General features: G+C 36.8%; 1 protein-coding gene across 2 annotated transcripts; it reads right to left on the bottom strand.

Moving 5' to 3' along the window:
* Positions 1 to 913: 913 nt before the first annotated feature.
* On the bottom strand, positions 914 to 19,515 carry LOC114169669 (uncharacterized). 2 transcript variants are annotated; one of them, XM_028054920.2, is made up of 7 exons: positions 17,773 to 19,515; positions 15,507 to 15,597; positions 14,700 to 14,857; positions 14,558 to 14,612; positions 14,373 to 14,455; positions 14,120 to 14,213; positions 914 to 1,943 (listed from the first exon to the last, which is right to left on the bottom strand). In XM_028054920.2, exons 1-7 carry the CDS (start codon positions 19,207 to 19,209, stop codon positions 1,345 to 1,347), a joined length of 2,517 nt encoding a protein of 838 aa, XP_027910721.1. In that variant the 5' UTR covers positions 19,210 to 19,515; the 3' UTR covers positions 914 to 1,344. The 2 variants fall into 2 exon arrangements, with proteins under 2 accessions (XP_027910721.1, XP_027910722.1); XM_028054921.2 differs by having other exon boundaries at positions 14,558 to 14,609; positions 17,773 to 19,514.
* Positions 19,516 to 21,306: the final 1,791 nt, after the last annotated feature.

Below are 21,306 nucleotides of genomic sequence, written 5' to 3'. Positions count from 1 at the left end.
TTTTAAATTTGTCAAGTTTCTAATTGAAGGGTGGATTGTACCATTGATAGAGTTGAGTTGCAGATTAAGTTCAACCAGGTTGGCCATCCTTCCAATTGTTGGAGGATTTGATTGAAATAACAGACGTTCTAAATTTCTCAATTCTGCAATCTCTTCAGGAAGAGGGCCAGAAATGCTATTGTATTACAAGTTTAGAATCTTCAAGGTAGCTAACTTGGTCATGGAAATGGGGATTGGACCACTAAAATTATTTGTATTCATTATCAACTCAGAAACTTCGGACAAGTTAGCAATTTGGTGAGGAATGGTATCACTGAAACTGTTGTTACTAACATCCAGAGTTAGCAGATTGGGAAAAGATGAGAAATTGAGAGTGTGAAGAGTACCTTTTATGCCATGATTTCTTTCTCAACTGGGTTTCACGTTGTTGACGAAGAAATCCCGAAGAAATCCCTAACGGCAAGTTCATCCCAAAAGATTAGAATGATCGAATTGGAGAAAAAAGAAGCGAAATGAAAACCTAAAGATATAAAGAGATCACCTTCGACGGCAACAATCTTCGACGGCAGCAAAACCTTCGACAACGGTACAACCTTCGACGGTGGCGAGGCGACGGAGACAGGATCTGTTTTGGTCGTGGTTGAATCTCGGTGGAGAAAAAAGAAGTGTGTGTGGACTGATCGAGATCGAAGAGAAAGAAAAAATCACAGTTCAGTGCACTGGATGTGAACAAGTTATCTATTTGCAGTACAGTTTTTCTAACTTTAACTACAAAACAATACAGTTTAATTTTACTATTAATAATTCAGTTATTTTTGATTTAAAACAGTACAGTTAACCTAAGTACAGTAAATTCAGTTATTTTTGGCCAGCCCTAGTTGGAGCTATGTTGTTTTATTGAAATCGACTCCACTGAACAAAAATTACATAATAAGATTAATATTAACAAATGTAAAAGAATCATCATATGTAATTCCACAAGCTTTTCCCAAGGTCGTTAATCTCTACATTTTCCCATTACAATAAATCCACCGGTTTCCAAATTCCAGGTGAACCTTTTTCTTTTCTCTTTTGTTCAATGACTTTTACCCCATTTTTCTCTTTTCTGTCCCCCAAAATGCTTGACTGAAATGGCAACATATATCATGCAATATTTAATAGAACAAGAAACAAATGGATCTTATCTTATGCTATCTCACCCAACACCTCTTCTGTACAGTTCTAACTAAAGGAGAATGTGAAATTCGACATCACAACACTACAACAAGCCCACCCTTCTTTTTTTCTTCTGAGTTGATAACTTGAACTCTTCCATGCTCATAGACATGAATTTTGGCTAATCTCTTATATACCAAGAGGCAATCCAAAATTTTGGAAAATTTTAATTTCCCCCTGGAGGCCAGCAGTTACAATCACCATACCCCATGCTGACATATTATGATTTACTCCATAAGATAAATCCACACTTGCCTGAGGGCTCGGGTCCCTTGTGGTTAAAAGTTTTTCCTCAGGCAACGTCGCAGAAATTCTATCAAGAAAATAACTATCTGTTGCACTTGCAATGGTTCCATGAAGTGGACTGTTATTGCAACCCGAAGCAAATTGTGAACCCAGATAAGCAAAAGTTTCCTCTACAGGGGTAGGAGGATGATTGGCTGATGAGACCTCCTCATCCCTAGTATCATCAAGCTCAGGTTCTTCTCCAAAGTACGGATCATGCATCTCCCATGAGTCATCCATACCTGGCCAAGGAATGGCCACTGACACATCTTTACAGTGAAAATGTTCATATGTGCTTGTCACGGTGACACATTTACCCCTGCTAGGTCTACAATCAGCTTCATTTCTCCATATGTATACATGAGAATCCTCGCTTGCTGAGACAACATATTTACCATTTGCTGTGAGGAAGGCAGAAATTTGGCTATTTGCATTCCGAAATCCTGGAAAAAAAGTTGTATCATTTTCCTGTGAAATGGGAAGAAATATTTGGAAGATCTTACATTCAATAGAAGAATTACAACTAACAATTATTTTCTCATTATTCAAATAAATACATGGAAACCTACTAAACTACCAAAAAGATTTCATTCCAAAACAAGTGTTTGTTTGTATTATTTTGAGTTAGCCTGATATTGAAGTCACTTATTGCAGACATACATATGTACTGATAAAACCGGGATCGAATAAAAAAGGCATAAAAAACCAGAACTCCTTTATTGATATTAAAAAGTACACCGCATACTCAAACAGTTCTCAACCGAATTACTCCGGGCATGTCAAGGAACCTGGACCCTCCCAAAATCAAAACTAATTCCTTTTCTCCCTCTCTACTAACCAATTTCTCCTATAAATAGTCTCAGCTCTAACTAATTACTGAAAACAATCAATTACACATTTGTTATTTTTCTTATTCTTTCTCTGATACATGTATTAATAGGAGGTCACCGTATTCTATTAAAACCCCACTCTTCAACTGAGAATTGTCCTCAAGGTGGAATGAAGAGAATGCTTATTCAATCTCAGATGCTAAACATTGTCAAAACTGGAAGAACAGTCTACTTCGTTTGACACTATATATTAGACAAATAAAGGAAATGCACACTTCCCAAGAAGAACATTTATGTTGTATGGAGTGCATTTAACAATATCAAGGCAAAAGGAAAACGATATTTTAACTCCCTCATTTTGACTCTTGCTATACTCCCTGATGTGGATATCTAATTTCCTTTTATTTGCAAAAATGAGAGTGGCAAGAAAGGGAGGGAAAAAGTGACTGATAAAAAAAGTAGAAAGTGTGAGAGAAAGACAGTTTTGGAAAAAACACTCCCACAATATTCTCCAATGACAAGCTCTTCTTCCTTCCAAATGCTCCATCCCTCTTGCGAAAGCCCACGCCTTTATTCTAAAAAAATTCAGGGTTTCTTTTCTTCCGACAATGCCACACATATTTCCCTAATTACCCTCTTTTCCCCCATTTTGTACTTAAATTCAATTTCGCGAAATGGATAGCGGTGGGCCGCTCCGACTGCGCCGATTCCGAACGGCAACACTCCACCGCTATTTCTAAGCAAGATTTACGAATACCCTTTGTAAACCAGTAACACTATGTTGTTGTCTGTGGTAAGCCACTCAACATGTAAACCAGTTTCAGTGAATTAAAATACCTCACTAAGGTAAATGGAAGCTATATTGAACATGATGAAATTTGGTGTTGGATAATTGTACCATAACTCCCACATGACAGACATCATAACTTTGGAACTATTAACAGATGACCATTGATATACTAAGTGTTGACCTAAGCAATACTTTTTGAACACAATAACAGTTTATGGTAAGACACTCAACATGTAAACTAGTTTCAGTGACCTAAAACTCATTAAGGTATATGGAAGCTATATGGCACATGATGAAATTTGGTGTTGGATAATTAGTCCATAACTCCCAAATGACAGACATCATAACTCTGTAACTATTAACTGTTGACCACAAATATATTAAGTGTTGACCTGAGTGTTAGTTTTTGCATACAGTAACCATTTGTGGTCTATGCTAAGGCACTCAACATGTAAACCAACCCTAGTAAATTAAAACACCTTACTAAGATATACGAGAGCTATATTGAACATGATGCAATTTGGTGTTGGATAATTAGTCCATAACTCCCACATGACAGACATCATGACTCTGGAACTATCAACGGATGATCATTAATATACTAATGTTGACTTGCGCAATACTTTTTGCACACAATAACAGTATGTGGTATGACACTCAACATGTAAACCAATTTTATTTAATTAAAACACCTTATTAAGGAATATGGAAGTTATATTCAACATAATGAAATTTGTTGTGGGATAATTGGTCGACAACTCCAACATGACCCACATGGTCGATAACTTCCATCATAATAGTTCTAGAGTTATGATGTTTGTCATGTGGGAGTTATGGAGTAATTATCCAACACTAGAATTCATCATGTTCAATTTAGCTTCCATATACCTTAGTGAGGTGTTTAATTCACTGAAATTGTTTTACATGTTCAGTGGCTTACCACAGACAACATCAGGTTATTGGTTTACAAAGGGTATTCGTAAATCTTGCTCATAAATGGCGGTGGAGTGTTGGCGTTCGAAATCGGTGTCGCTAGAGTAGAACCACCGCTATCCATGTCATGAAATTGAATTTAAGTACAAAAAGGGGGAAAAGAGGGTAATTAGGGAAATATGTGTGGCATTTTTGGAAGAAAAGAAACCCTAAATTTTGTGAGAAGTAAACGGAAGAAAGGCGTTGGCTTTCGCATGGAGGGATGGAGCGTTTGGAAGGAAGAAGAGCTTGTCGTTGGAGAATGCTCTCGAAGTGTTTTTTTCCAAAACCATCTTTCTCTCACACTTCCAACTTTCTCTATCATTCACTTTTTCTCTCTCTTTCTTGCCACTCTCATTTTTGCAAATAAAAAATAAAAGGAAATTAGAAATCCACGTCAAGGAGTGTAGCGGGAGTCAAAATGAAGGAGTTAAAATATCGTTTTCCAAAGGAAAGTGTTCAAAAGAGGTGAAACTACTCAATGGCCCACAAGAGTTTTTACATTGGCTACTTTCTTTAAAGCCTATATGATACATCTCAAGAAGAATAGAGAGAGACCATTTCATATAGTGCTAAAACACTACTTAATCAACTAAAGCTTCAAAGAAGATTGTTCATGTTCAATCAACAAGCTAGAGGAGAGTATCAAATCCTACATAGATCAACTGACAATAAACATCCCTAGTAAGCAACCTTGTGATCTGTGGTCACCAATTATACCAACTACACCTTAGGCAGGAGTGGATGTTCTGAAAAAAATAAAAATGAAAATACTCGGTTATTAACCATCACCTCTTGAGAACACAACCAAACAACTTTTGGTGGTGCTCTCACCATCACCGATACACATTAGCATCGATGTGGTTAGCCACTGCAGCATTGACATTGTAGCCCCAATGCTTGCTTCACTGTTGCCAACCATCACAAGAATCAAGACCATCGCATCACCATCTCCAACACCGCATCAACATCTTCGACACTACCTTAATTGTTGTTGGTCGCTGATTTCATCATTGTCCATATTATTTTTAATGCATGCACAAGATTATAAATAATTTTGCGTATACTCACAATTCTTACTAGTAGAGTTATGATCTCTTTAAACCCTTCAAATAATTGTACCATCCTCCAGTTTGACAACATCGGTTTTAACAACAAATTGCTAGCAAAATTTTTGAATAACCAATATATGTAATGAGACCATGGCAGATTTTAACTCATCAAATGTGACTTAAACTACTATCTATGTTGCCATAGTTGTTATTGATTTGTATGTAACTCATTAATTCCACAATCCTTGAACTCTTCACATCTTGTGGTGTAGGCCATAATGTCATAACCTCTATTTTTCTTGGGTCAACTACCACCACTTTTGTTTAAGTAATATGCCCTCAGTATAACATTTGGGACTAGCAAAAGCTACACTTTTTGTAATGGACCTTCAAATCATATTTACAAATCTTAATCAAATTACATATGCTAAATAAGATCCCCCATAAATATCGTAGAAAAGAGAAAATATATTTTGAGGGCTTAAGAGACCCTTCTCATGTTCCTCATATTTATAGATATGAAAATAAGATATAAGAGGAAGATTAATCATCAAAAGCTATAACTAGGTGCAGGGGTTATCCAACACTCAATCCCTAACTTAGATATAATGATTGCCTAGGTGCAGTAACTATATCTACACTCCCCCTCAAGTTGGAGCATACAAATTGTATGTACCAAGCTTGGAACAAATAAACTAAATCCGAGGTCTCCTTAGTAACTTGGTCAACATATCCACGAGTTGGTCATTTGATCCAACAAACTCATTACATATTTCTTTTGCCAACAACTTTTTACGAACAAAATGGTAGTCTATTTCTATATGTTTAACTCTCTTGTGAAATACTGGATTTGATGCAATGTGGAGAGCAACTTGATTATTGCAATACATCTTCATAGTCTGGATGTCACATAAATTAATTTATTGAAGAAATTGTTTCACCAATATAAGTTCACATGTTAATGATGTCATGGCTCTTCAACTTCGGGTCATTACACTCTACTTCTTACTTTTCCATGAAATAATGTTTCCTCAAGGAACACACATTATCCAGTAGTAGATCATTTGTCAATAGGAGATCCTGCCTAATTTGCATCACAATATCTAGAGACATGAACGCTTCCTCTATTTTCATATAACAACCCTTGCCTGGGCGCCTTTTTTAGGTACCTTAGAATGCGAATGATAGAATTCCAATGGCCAACACATGGAGACTCCATAAACAGACTAACCATTCCAACTACAAAAGATAGATCAGGACTTGTAATAGTGAGATAAATTAGTTTTCCAACCAGCCTCTTGTATCTTTCAAGGTCGGAGAATAATTCACCTTCTTCAGTTGTTAATTTTTTATTTTTTGGGTCCATAGGACTATTTACTGGTTTACAATCAATCATACCAGTTTCTTATAGTATATCAAGAGCATACTTCCTTTGAGAGATTACAACTCCATCTTTAGACTGAGCTACTTAAATGCCCAAGAAGTATTTGAGGCTTCCCAAATCCTTGGTTTGAAAATGCCTACACAAGTGCTCCTTTAATTGAGATATTCCAATAGTATCATTTCCTGTAATGACTATATCATCAACATATACTATTTGATAGATACATTTCCTAAGAGAGGTATATGAGTAAAAGACTGAGTGACCTGTCTCATTACGTCTTAATCCAAATCTTTGAACAATTGAGCTGAATTTTCCAAACCAAGCATGTGGTAATTGTTTGAGGCCATATAAAGAGCGATGCAATTTGCACACCATACCAAACTCCTCCTAAGCAACAAACCCAAGAGATTGCTCCATGTAAACTTCCTCCTCAAGATCACCATGAAGGAAGGTATTTTTGATATCCCCAATTGATGAAGCGACTAGTGACGAATTGCTGCCATTACAAAGAAGAGACAAATACTAGTCATCTCGGCCACAAGGGAGAAAGTGTTACAATAATCAAGGCCATAAACCTGAGTATACCTGTTTGCAACTAATCGACCATCAGGGCCAACTTCAACTGCATACACCCATAGGCAACCTACAACCTTCTTGCTCGGTGGGAGGGGCACGAGCTCGCAAGTATGACTATGTTCAAGAGCATGCATCTCAACAATCATGGCCTATCGCCATCCATAATGATAAAGTACTTCATTCACAATTTTGGGAATAACAACAGAAGACACTGAGGATAAAAGGCAACAATAGGAAGGCGACAATATGTGATAGCTAAGAAATTATAAATGGGATGTGGGTTTCAAGTGGAACGAGTACCTTTCCTGATAGCAATGGGTCAGCTTGAATCACCTTCACCAAGAGTCGTGGTATCAAGAGACGAGGGAGAAGAATCTAAAGCAGGGGATTCACCATGTTTTTGGAAAACTGGACTATCTGTCTAGGTCCTGTGTTGGACGGGATCAATATGTTGAGATGATGGCTTAGGAGGACTTTGATCAAAACTTGGATTGACAGAGACACTGGAAATATTGTACTCAACCACTAGAATAAGGAGGACTTATTGTATGACATGAACATCTTGAACAGATGGAGAGAAGTAAGGGTCTATTCAAAGAATGTAACATTGGCAAACATATAGTATTTCTTGGTTTCAGGAGAGTATCATCGATACCCTTTTTAAAGTCATGAACAGCCCAAGAAGACACATTTAAGAGCGTGAGCAGAAAGCGTGTCTAACCTTAGAGACATGTCATGAACAAAAACATACACAACCAAAAATGTAAGGAGAAATGTGAAAGAGAGGATTATCTGGAAACATAATGGAGAAAGGGACCTTATGATAGAGAATGGAGGAAGGCATCCGATTAATAAGAAAACATGCAGTTAAGATGATATCTCCCATTGATGGATTGGAATATGGGCGCTAAGCAAAAGGGTACAAACAGTTTCAACCAAGCATCTATTTTTCCTTTCTGCTATACCATTTTAGCATCTATTTTTCCTTTCTGCTATACCATTTTGCTATGGTGTATGAGGACAAGTAGATTGATGCAAGATACCACGTGAACTCAAAACGGTAGAAAAAGTAGCTGAGAAGTACTCTTTAGCATTCTCACTTAAGATTTTGATTACTTGACCGAATTGATTTTTGATTCTATTTAAAAAAGATGTAAAATGGATAACAATTCAAAACGATCTTTCAAAAGATAAACCTAAGTACATCTCGAATATTCATCAATGAAAGTAATAAAATACCTAAAACCAAAAGATGAGACATGACTAGGTCCCCAGATATTAGAATGGATGATATAAAAACTAGAATTATACTTTGATTGAGACCATTTAGGAAAGGTATATCTAACATGTTTGCCTAGTTGACATTGACATGACTCACATTCTAAGGTCTGGATACACTTTTTTAAATTTGGACAGATGAGGTCTGGATACCGATCATGTAACATTTTAGGACTGGGAGCTGCAACATATGACACTTGTGGACGACATCCAAAATGGCATAATCCTCCGGCTTCATATCCTTTTCCAATCTGTTTCCCCGAACCATGCTCCTGTATAACAAGATTTGTTATCGAAGGTTACTGAACAATTTAATGTTTTGGTTAGCTTGCTTAAGGAAATTAAATTGAAGGGACAATTAGGGACAAAAAGGAGAAATTTTAGATTTAGGGATGGAGACAGGATAGCTTGACCGACTTCCTTTGAGAAAGTTTTAGAACCATTTGCAAGGGTTACAAAATGAGGTTTTTCTTGAAATGAAATGGTTGAGAACAAGGAGGTATTTCTAGATATGTGGTTAGAAGCAAACCTGAATCAATTACCCATGAATTGTGACCTTCCATGGATTGTGAGATACAAACTATAGATGTACGTGGAGCTTGAGATGACTGAGCCAAGCTGTTGGACTTGAGCCGTAGATACTCCTGATACTCGTCCTCAATGAACTTGGATTCAGTAGTTTCAGTCCAAGAGACATTGGCTATGTTGGAGGGAAAACCATGTAAGGAGTAATAGTTTTCCTAGGTGTGAAACATCCTTTTACGATATGTTCACTAAGGACCCGTGACCTCCATGTTTGCCTCCTCTAGTTCCACGTCCTCCTCTTCCTGAGTGGCGACCATGACAAAGGATTCCACTGGAGCAAGAGCTTAGTGAGTTTGAGGTGTTGGGACACAAACCATGCGTGTGATCAAGGTGTCTATGGAAGGGACCTCATGAGAGGTTAGAAGTTGATCTTTGATATGATTCAAGTCTGGATTATAGCACGAAGGATCATCACCATATAGTACTTGTCAAGGTTCTTCTACATTTCATCTAAACAGTCGACTTCCGAGAACATCTGCAGTTCTTCCACAGCTGATTGGGCTTCATTCATGACGGAGATCATATCATGATTGGTCATTTTTAGAGATGCTAGCTTGTTTGCTGAATCATAGAGGCATTGGATATCATTGGCATAAATGTTTTGAGCCCTCCTCCAAAAGGTGTGACATGTTTTGAAGGCCCTAAGGAACATCAAAAGTCTCAGTTCCACCGACTACCACAACAGAGCACATAGCTGAAAATCTGCTTGTTTCCACTGTTCTACTTTTATAGAGGATACATTGATTTCATCATTCTCAAAGTGGTCATGATGTCCTTGACCAAGAAACCACATTTCGACGACAGCAAACCAAGATAGATAATTTTGGCTATTTAGTTTCTCGGTAGTAATGAAGGGACTTCCAAAGAATGAAATAGGATTTCTAGTGGCCATTATTTGACGAAAACAACAAGAAACCAACAAGAAAGTGTGAAAACAGCTAGAGAAAACAAACCCCTAGGGTGATTTTCACAATAAGTGACTTTGAACCACGTTGGAACGGAACTTGGAGGGTCAAAACGAAGCTAGCAAGGTCCAACAAGACTGGTACCAACGACGCGAAGAAGTTCTGATGAGCGGAAGGCGGCGCTTGGACGTCACGCTCTGAGCTGTGATGAACATAGGTTGAGTGCGAGGCGGTGCGTGGCGACGCGTGGACGGGAGTTGGCCTCCGACACTTGCGGGTTTGGCCGTCGTTCAGAAAGGCAATCCAAATCCAGTTGTTATTGAACGGAGCTGCGATGGCAGACTGCGGTGGACGGTGGGGGACAGCAGCGGATCAGCAGATAACCGTGGTTGACAGCATTGGACTGTTAAAGAAAACAGTGGGTAGCTCTAGATAGTGATAAACCGAGTTGGACAGCCACAGACAGCGGTGATTAGTGGTGGATAGCCGCAAATAGCGGTGACTAACATAGGCGGACAAGATGACATAGAAACCAGAGCGGGATCGACCAGCTCTCATATCATGTTAGAAAGTGAACATAAGCCTAACTCAACCCCACAAAACCAACTTGTAAGGTAAGATTTGCACCCTACTTATATATTATGAATTTACCTTGTCTCTAGTCGATGTGGGACCTCTAACACACCCTTCTCACGTTGAGGTATATACATCTCGTGCGTGAGACTAGAAATGGGTAGTCAGATAGCAGTCCAATAGCGGGTGGAACAGAATGTCCAAAAAATCTCGCTACGATAGGCTTTTTAAATAATGGCTCTCATACCAACTTAAATTAAACAGAGAAAATATATTTTGAGGGCTTAAGAGACCTTTCTCATATTCCTCATTTATAGATATGAAAAGGAGACACAAGAGGAAGATTAATCATCAAAAGCTATAACTAAGTGCAGTGGTTATCCAACACTCAACCCATAACTTAAAATGATTGCCTAGGTGCAGTAACTATTTCTACAAAAGATGAGCAAAATGTCCTAAGTACGGTCTATAAACCTTGTTAATAATGAACTAAAAAGTAGATGCGACATCAATCAATCTGAATGCATAACAATGAATTCATAGTTGCCCTCGTGTGTCCTCATACCTCAAACAAATTTGATGGTAAGTCACCTTCAAATCATGTTTAACAAATATAACTTTGCTTATTTCTTCCAAAACCTAATCTATAATGTCATTTGGAAAATCATCCTGTACAATTATTTCATCGAAAGCCTTATAATCCATGCAAAATTCCCATCCTACTTGAAAGGACTAACACTTAGCCTCAGAAGCACCTTCAAGCACCTCACCCACTAATTTCTCAATTTCTTCCTTTTTGTCATGAAGAAATTTATAGTCTAATTAGGAATATTGGCTTTAGCTATAAGCACAATAGTCTTTTTGCCTATGAGGTGGTAAACCTTGGGGTAATTCAAAAACCTCCGCAAATCCTTTGAACCAATGTTATCGATATCGAATAACGAAAAATATTGACGACACAAAAATCCTTTATAAAGTTATAACGAAAACCATAATAGGTTTTAGCGGAAATATTACGGTCAGAAGAAATATAATACCACTACATATAATTCTCATGCAAAAGTGAAAAGTGAAAAGTGAAAAGAAGAAGAGAGGAGAGGTTTTAAACAATGTTTTACTACAGTAGTAACAAGTAAAAGAATAAGATGTTGCGGCACTAGCATTTAAAGGGACAAGAGAGGAGGGAGTTCTATGTAATAGGGTTTAAGTTAAATAATTTTAGTGGCGTGGCCCAAATTTGGACATTATATATTAAGCATTCAGAAATTTGATAACACTACTTTGAGCATAGTGTTGATTTCGTCTGGAATAGCTTATGTATTCTCTATCTTGTCCACTTTGCATTGAATCCCTGACCTTGATTTTGAAATGAACCTTGACTTACTTAGAGGAAAGTGGCTAACTTAATCAATCCAAGATTTCCGCTCACCACCCTTTCTTACCCTCCAATGTGCATCTTCATTGCTAATTCCTCAAAATTAGCTTGGGGGTATAACTTGGGGTAATTGAAAAACCTCCACATATCATTTCAACATAGTGTTGATTTCGCCTAGAATAGCTTATATATTCTATATCTTTTCCACAACATTGCACTTTGCGATGAATTATTACCTTGATCTTGAAATGATCCTTGACTTAATCAAAGGGAAGCGGTTGACTTAATCAATCCAAGATTTCGTCTCAACACCCTTTCCTACTCTCCAATGTGTATCTTCATTGTTAATTCCTCAAAATTTTGTTTAACATCTGCTAACCTATCCAACAACTTTAACTCCAGTACAACATTTGGTCCTCCCAATTCAAAAAGATAAAAATCTTGCTAAATTTCAAAACACCATAAAAAATAATGTCTACCACTTCCACAAAAATAATGTGGAGGTTATCAAATATAATCATAGTTTTTCCACCACCTTGCTTGAGTAGCCCAACAATCTATCAAAACAACTACCCTACAATATCTCTATCACTGTTTCTTCCTCCTTAAACCCCACATTCCTATTATTCGCTACACAATTCCTTACCTCAATTCTACTTACTTTGTTTAGTGTCCAATCAAAATAGTCATCAATTGTAGTTCCAACAAGCCTTGAACAAAATCAACATATTTTTTAAATTTAGTAGCATCTTCAAGCACCAAAAATTATCTTGCTTCAATGCTAATAACACTAAAAATTTACTCAGACACATAGTAAAATCTAACCTCTAATGCCAACTTGAAATCTTCCCATCTCGAGATTTCGGTGGCAATATTCCCACCGCTGCACCACCCAAATGCATCACCCACTAATGCCTCCATCTTCCCAACAAATGCAATCACACATAAAATAAAGTAAAATTCGAGCTTCACCGCCCACCCAAAAGCATCATCTCCCTGAAACATCAAAATGTAAAATTTCCACCCTTTAAGGCTCCCACCAAAATACTTCATTGTATCACCTCATAATTAGTTGATTCCGTTTCAATTGGTGGATTCATTTCATCCTGTATTTTCTAGGAAGTGTTTTACTCGCAACTCCAACAACTTTTCCAGCATCAATTCTAACCTCATTATGCACAATTCTTGCTATGAAAAATCTTCTTGTTGTGGCTGATTGGTTCTCCACAATTTTCTCCATATTTTCAACACTTCCCACCATATGTTCTTTCTCTTTAAGCACATGCACCACCTACAGAGCTCCTACATTGGAACTCTAACACCAATTGGTTAAACTATGATTGAAACAAGCAATTAAGAAACAAGAAGGTCTTTATTGATATGAAAGTACATCTCAAATTCAATAATAGTTCTAAACACTCCCAAGTTCAAAACTATTCTCTTTTTCTTCATGTCTACAAACAAACTTCTCCTATAACTAACCAACGACTCTCAAAACAATCAATTAAGTGTTATTGAAAATCTGTTGTGGCAGCATCATGGCAAAAGTTGGTGGCGGTTTTGAAGCTTGCTGCCACAATATGGTGGTGGTGATGCAAGTTTGTCATGGCAACCCATGGTGGCCACATTTTGCATCATGGTTAGCTGGCACGGACCGGAGATGGTCCGAAAGGCAGAGAGCCACAACGCCCATGGTGCGGTGCAGGAGATGAAAACACTAGCTTGCAGGGGCAGCAGCGCAAGACAAGAAATGACTAGTGTGCAGGGACAGCAGCGCAGGAGAAAACACTATTGCGCAGGGCCAGTAGCACATGGGAAAAACCTTATTAAAGTTTTGAACTTGAAATTTTTGGTGTTATGATTTGATGCTATTTTTATTTGAATTTCTAAACATAATATTATTATTAGTTACGGTTATCTCTTTCATTGTTTTTGCATTACAATTGTATTTCTGTATTATTCTTTTAAAATATATGTATGCATATATCGTAATTCCGTTGTAATTCCGTTATAATTTCATAAAGGATTTTTTAGGACCTCGATATGTTCTATTATCTGATATCGGTAACACTAAATCGATTACACATTTTAATTCTCTTAGCCTCCCTCTAATGCATCTATTAAGTTGGAGGTTTCCTTATTCTATCATGTAAACAATTTCAGTAATAATTTTGCCATTGGCTGCAGTAAAAATTTTCATCAGGTACCAAGCAATGTTTGAATACATAGCACGAAGATTAAATATAATTCACGAAGAGATCCAATAAAAGTCACTTGATATAGAACTCATTTCACCTACCTTTAAACTTGTGAACTAGATCAACGCCATCAACTAGTCGAATCCGAGAATCAGAAGAAGTGATGAGGACTTCTGAAGAACTTCCTGGCAGAAACTGTTCATAAAAATCAGTACGAAATCAAGCACGAGTATTATTACCAACCAAAGAACATTTATAATTGTTGTTAAGCCTTCAATTATTTGCCTTTATTCTTTTTTCCATTTTAACCTTTAAATTTTAGGAAAAATTAATACAGACCAGTAGTCATTATACCTGGAAGCCAGTAATTTTCTTGTGGTTTGATCTCTTTCTCCTATTCTGCAAATTTATCTGACTTTTCGGTTGCAACTTATTTTCTGAATGAAATGGAAAAAAATGACAATGATAGCAATAATCAGTGGCCTGCAATCATCAGAATGGATAAATTTATATGTGGTTAAAGAGAACACAGATGATACCAGATGTATTATATGAATGACAGCTTCCCTTGTAAGTACCAACTAGTGCACCCTGCTTTGAGCAGAAAATATCATTGAATTCCGACTAAAATATCAATTTTTTTCATGTAGATAAAACAATGCATATAAATGTAGAACTAACCTGACCATCTGGCGTATAGCAAGCAGCAGTGACCATCTCATGTATATCAGTCCAATCAACAACTTGTCTATCAGGTATGCTCCAAATACGAACCTTGGCATCCAAAGATCCACTAATGAAGTATCTATCATCAGCAGGATTAAACTGGATGCAAGTTACTGTGCCAGACAGATAACAAATTGAAGCAAAGGTATAATTAGCAAGGAGAAGAAACGGTGTGGGAAGGGTGGGAGGAGTACAAGAATGTTTTATTATTGCTAAATTTAAGTGGCAACTGATATGTGAAAAGAATAAAATTTTGTACAATCAGTTCTATATACAGCAACAGTCAATTTTGATAAAATCATGCTACTGTCCATTAAAGTGGTTACGCAAACCAACGGATGACTAAGTGTATAATTGGATTATACAGTGAATCCAATTAAAAATTGAGGAACACTAACAACACACTCTGAAATGCATTATTTCCAACACACTTTATACTGTTATTAAAATTCATAAATTGACTGGTCTCATTTTTCAGTAATAGCTAGCATTTATTAAAAATCATACAATGAAGAGTCTAATCTCTTATTTGATGACTTTCACTATTATTTCACAAGTCACGATAAATTTCAACCAATAATCCACCTGTTGAAAAATGCATGTCTAAGAGTGTATTGTCAGAACTTGTCTTCAATTTTTAGTAGGAAAAGAAATAGAAGAAGCTTATATCACAAATGCATATTCCAAATCATTCTAATCCATAAAATCTATTCAGAATACAAAAAAGTAATGAGAGCAGATGTAATAGAGGAGTGTGCGCACCATAGTCACTGTGTGCAAAAACTTTCAGACAAGACTTGCTAGACAAATGCCACAGGCGCACAGTTTTGTCCATTGAAGATGAGAGCAAGTGCTGATCAAACAGAAAAAACATTTAAGAAAACGTACAAACTGCACATTGTCATGACGAATATTTGAATTGTAAAGATCAAATATAAGATGATAATCAAGAAACTCTCTTACTAAGTAAACATATCCTCCTCGCCCAATTTAAGTTCTTCATTGACATCTTCCTAGCTTGTAATAATATATGACTAAAATTCATTCTTTACATTTTCACCCTGAATGGTGCTCTTAAACCAAAATCCCATTACTACAACATGGGTACATTTTAGCAAATAAGCAAACTGATTAAAAAAAATCTTCGTAACAAAAATAGTTTAAAAATATTTATATAAAATTAGAAAAGGTTTAACCTTTTTATATTTCCTAATAATATATTTAGAACATTTTATTAATCAATAATTTGAAATCTTTTAGAATGGATTACTTCTGAGTTTGGAACATTGGCATCATCTATGTGGACCAAAAAGACGTTGAAAAGTGAACACTCCTATTCCTTAACTCTCGATTGGGGGACCTGTGTTTTGGTAAACTAAAAAGTCTCATATCTTAGGAGTCGAGGCCCAAGGGTTTTTATGTACACCTTCCTCTCTGAATTCACCAAGGTGTTTTTGAAGGACAAAACCATGACAAAGCTACCAAACTCCAAAATGGACAATACCTTAGATGCAATAATTGATCTTGGTGATACTATATCTTAGTGGACTGGAGTTCGAAACAACTTCATATATCCATAAATGCTTATAGGCATTTTAAAATTAAGGGGAATTTATGCAAAGATGTCAAGGGAAAATAAAAGGTTTTTTAAATTCATATCCAAAGCAAACAATACCTTCAACATAGTAATTGACCCTAACAATACTATCTTAGTGGACTTAAGTTCGGAACAACTTTATATATCCATAAATGCTTATAGGGATTTTTAAATTCTAGTGAATATTATGCAAGGATCTTGAGAGAAAATATTTTTTTTTTTAATTCTGAAATAACTTTTTAAGCACAACTAGGTTACCTCCCAACATATCAGCACCTTAAAAAACTTATTGACCTGAACATGTTATCTCTGTTCGATAGGCAGTGAAGTTAAATTCCCTTTACCTTACAGCCACTATCTCTCTAGATTTATTCCATTAAAGTAATTTCTAGGAAAATTGGACATAGAAACAACCCAAAAATATCACCAATAGCTACCATTATAAAGAAATACATAACACGTGTGATCAGCCATTTCATTACAAGTCGCCACACTTTAAACTATTAATCAGCAAATGCATTTCCAACCTAGATGACAATGCAACCTCAGAAAATAAATATTAGTTGATCTACTACCTTAAATTCAAATAAATTGTAATCAATTTGACAGGGAGTAAGGAAATAACTCCAGAAATCTTCCCTAAGAAACAGAACTTTATCTACTTGTTCCTAGATTTCATATTTCAATATTTTGAGTTTATGATTACAACTACAGTAAGTAACCTCAAAACAGAGATGAAATTGAAAAAAAAAAAAAAAAAAAAAAACGCTGTTGTAGTGTACAAATAATTCCAAAAAGTTCTAACCAAAAAAATAAATCAACAAAAATAGTCTTCGAACTTATAGTAACAATTTGTGTTCCCTTAACAGCATATTCCATAAAAAATAAACATTTCAATACATAAACTTATAAATATAAATATTATACTCTGATACAATTCAGAACTCACATTTGATGCCTATTCTGCTAATTAAAAATGGACAATAAAATATGAACCAAGTCTTATCCCACTAGGCAAGGCCAGCTAAAATAAATCAATAGACTAATGGGTTCCATACATAATAATCAAATTTTCGGTATAATTGAGTATCTTCTTGGTGCTTTCTGATGTTTTGGTTTTCTGCCCATTTAATCTAACTGTTTCATTATATCCACTTTCTCTCACAAGAGCCTCAATCGGTGCTTGTTTGGTTAGCACTAAATCAATTTCTCAATCCAAGCTCAATAATTTTACGTAGCGGTAGAAAAGTCCAGCTGTTCCTCTTAAATGATTTTATCTGTTAACAGGACAAAGCAGAAAAACTAATAACAATTTTAATGCATATGGGTGTACGAATGAATGTAAATAAAATGAACGTTACATGTATATTCAGGCATACAAGACAAAAGTAGAATTAAAGAATAACATCTAATCCTTTTATAGAAGCTAACCTGAGACTTGGACCAAGAAAGGTCAAGCACGTCATGGAGATGACCCTTAAAGGTGCAAACCGATTTTTCAGTGAGAGCAAACACAGTTTCCGGCACTACTAACTGGTCTACGCTCAACGATTTTCTGCTGACAGACAACCTCCCCCTTCTCTTCTTCTCCAAATTATTCTCCATGCCAGGAGAAGAAGGCTCCGGCGACCCGTTAACAACAAACAACATGTTCAAAATCCCATCGTCCGGTTTCTCCACTAGTAACTCGCCCTTCCTCTCAGACTCCACAACCCGCCAAACATGAATCACACAATCTTCACCGGCACTAGCAAGGTACTTCCCATCCAAACTAAACTTAATGCTCCAAATGGATCCATCATGAGCCTGAATCTTCTGGCTCTTATAAAGCCCTGTAACCTCCTTACAAGACTTCCCATACTGTCTAACCCTCACTCTCTCACCCCCCTGAACCAAACCACTACCACCATCCTGGCTATCGTCCGTGGCAGAGCTTGACCTCCGGCCACCCCCTTTCTCTGACGAAGACGTATCCCTCTCATCACCACTCCTTCTCTCCTTCTGACCCACCACAACACTCTTCAAACTCATGAACTTAAACCACCCACCTTTTCTCCTCACTTTGCCACCATCCCCTTCATCATCAACACCACCAGCACTCCCACCATCACCTTCCCCATCCACGCCGTCCCCATCGCCAACTTCCTCCGCACTCTGCCTCCTCATTAGCTCCTGAACAATCGGAGAGTGCCCCACCGTCATCTCAAACTCCTCCACAGTCAAACGCCTTCCAGTCCCCACCTCCTTCACCTCATTCCACACCCCATCCCGCTTCACCACAAACTCCTTCCCATTGTCCAAATCCCTAATCGTACACGCTTGCTCCACTTCATCCACCACATTCCCCTCCCCATTTCCACCCTCCTCAGATACACCCACACAAATCCTATTATTCACAGAATGACTACCACTAACACTACAATTAATATTAATATTATTATTCACGAGAAAACCGTTGTCATTGTAGCGAATGGGAACAACGGAGGACTTGCTATGCTTGGTGCCGCGATCCGCGGTATTGTCGGATTTCGATCGGGGAATAGTGGCGGCGGCGGTGGAAGTGTCGGTGCATTGGTGAGAGGAAGCTGATCGGGGGATGGTTGCGGCGGGGGGAGGCGGGGTGGGGAGACCGAACTGTCGGAGGAGGCGGGAGCGGCGCTCGGAGAGGGAGGAGGGTTCGGAGATCCAGGCATCGTACTTGCACATGGTGGGGAAGGGGAATTGAGGGAGGGCATGAGTGTCGTTTTGGGGAGTGGGAGCGTCGTCGTCGGAGGCGGACGTGGAGCAGGAGCATGAAGAGAGCAAACGGTCGTTGGAGTCGTGGAAAAGGGAAGGGTCGTGGTGGTCCTCCTCCACGGCTGGGGTCATGGCTTGTGGAGCATTCCCATTTGGATCAACCAACCCGAAGGGAAAATGGGTCGGATCGTGGAACGGATCCAATGCCGGGGAACGTGTTCGGTTTGAGTCAGATCCAATGAATGGTACAGTAAGAATGTTAATGAGATGTAATGGAAATGAAAACCTGCACTGAGAGTGTGTATGTGTGTTGTGTTTGCCAGGTGGGTTCTGCTACTGTTTTGTGTTCAGTATTGTTGTGTTGGAATGAGAACTACCTTTCTTTTGGGGTAGGGACTGCACAAAGAACTTGCGTTTGCTAATGAAGAAGCACAGGGGGCTTTCTCTTTTCCTTATATATAGGACTATAAAACAAATTAATCAAGCAGATGGACGAGATGACCAACCTTTTTCTATTAAATATTATTTTAACCGATACAAAAGTTTGGCAAAACCAAAACGTCAGGAACATGATAAAATATGTTTAAAATATTAAATAATTTAATAAAATTTAGTAAAAAAATTAAATACATACATTTTTAAAAATAAATAACTAAATTAATATAAAATTTGAAAAAACTAATTTTAAAATTTATTTAAACTTAAAAAAAACATATTTAACTATAGTAAATATCACTTTCAGATAAACACGTAATTAAGTCAGAAATAAACTTACTGAAGTTTATAATTTTTAATAAATTTTAATATGTAACAAGAAAAGTATATTTGTTAGTAGTATTTTCTCGTATGTTTATTTCCTCGTTTGATTACCATGAACATACATTCTATTCAGAGAGATTAAAATTATATGTTTAAGGTCTAAATAGACATGGGCAAAGGGTAGAAGAGGGTTTCCTGTAAGGCAATTGCTTCTTATATTCCCATAATTATTACCAGCACCCCCACAATAAGAAGAAAAAAATAGTCAATTATCTTTCATTACTACATCACACTATTATTCTCATTTTTGCTATCGTTGCTGCTTCCAACATCATTGGTGCTGTAGCGGAAGAAAAGACCTGCTGAGGAAGAAAGAAAAAAATGAAAAAAAAATCGTTTAAAAATGTTCTTTCCAAGAACAAATTTCATGTCTTCTGGAAAGTTTTTTCAAAACATACTTCATTTCAGGATGTTTCGAAAATCTCATTCAAGAAGGCATTGTATTGGTATTATATATGTTTCAGAAATCTAATTCCAAAAAACTTATTCCATAATTCATTTCATGCTTTTCGGAAATTTTATTCCAAAAATTTTGTTCCGGATATCTTGTTTCGAAAATTCTTGAAAGTGTTTTCCAAAAAATTTGAAGAATATTTAATTCGAAAGTCACTTTTACATAGAGCAAAATGGTATTTTTTGAAAATTTGAGGGGTTGCACAAAGAAATTATGGGTGTGCAGGAACTAAAGGCCTTCTTGTAAACATCTATTTTAGACGAGCCGAATAAAAAGATGCTCTTTGCAATATTTTGATACATTTGAATTTGATAGAAAACTGACCTTTATCTTAGAGAGTTTTGTGGAGTTATGCGTCTTACAAACCACAATTTTTATCTTATCGGAGTAACCTGTGGTGATCACATTTCTTGAGTGTGACGTCAATATTCTTACCTCAACTGAATATCATAACGATCATATCCTTAGTTTCACATCAATTGGTATCAGAGCTTTAGTTCTTGATATTCAATGAGTTTTTTTATATATTTTTTAAATATTTATTTCTATTTTTTCATACTTATGGCAAGTATTGGTACTAAAAGTAGGGATGACAAACCAGACAGGCCCACCCTGCATTTAGCCCGAAAAAAGCGGGTAGGGTTGGCCTGTCCTGCGTAATGTTTGGTTGGCAAGTTTGCAGGCCAACTCGCGACCTGCATGAGAAATTATTTATTTTGTATTTTTCCACCAAGATATAGGATTTTAATAACCTTGTTTTTATTTAATTAAATGAGTAATAATAAAAAATTCTATAAGCCTATTTCTTAAAAAAAAAAGGTAATATTCAAATTTTATAAGTCCTAATTTTTAAGTATGTTGAAAATAAAAATAACTTTGGTCTAGATTGAAACAAGGGAAGACACACGAACTATGAGTTGCTTTTGGATGGACTAGAGAAAAAACTCTAATGAGCA

The sequence above is a fragment of the Vigna unguiculata genome, chromosome 11 (assembly GCF_037176805.1).
Source record: "Vigna unguiculata cultivar grain cowpea cultivar isolate G323 ecotype 2 chromosome 11, ASM3717680v1, whole genome shotgun sequence".
Taxonomy (NCBI): Eukaryota; Viridiplantae; Streptophyta; class Magnoliopsida; order Fabales; family Fabaceae; genus Vigna; species Vigna unguiculata.
Note: the sequence above shows the minus strand (reverse complement) of the source record. Positions and strands in the feature narration are given on the sequence as shown.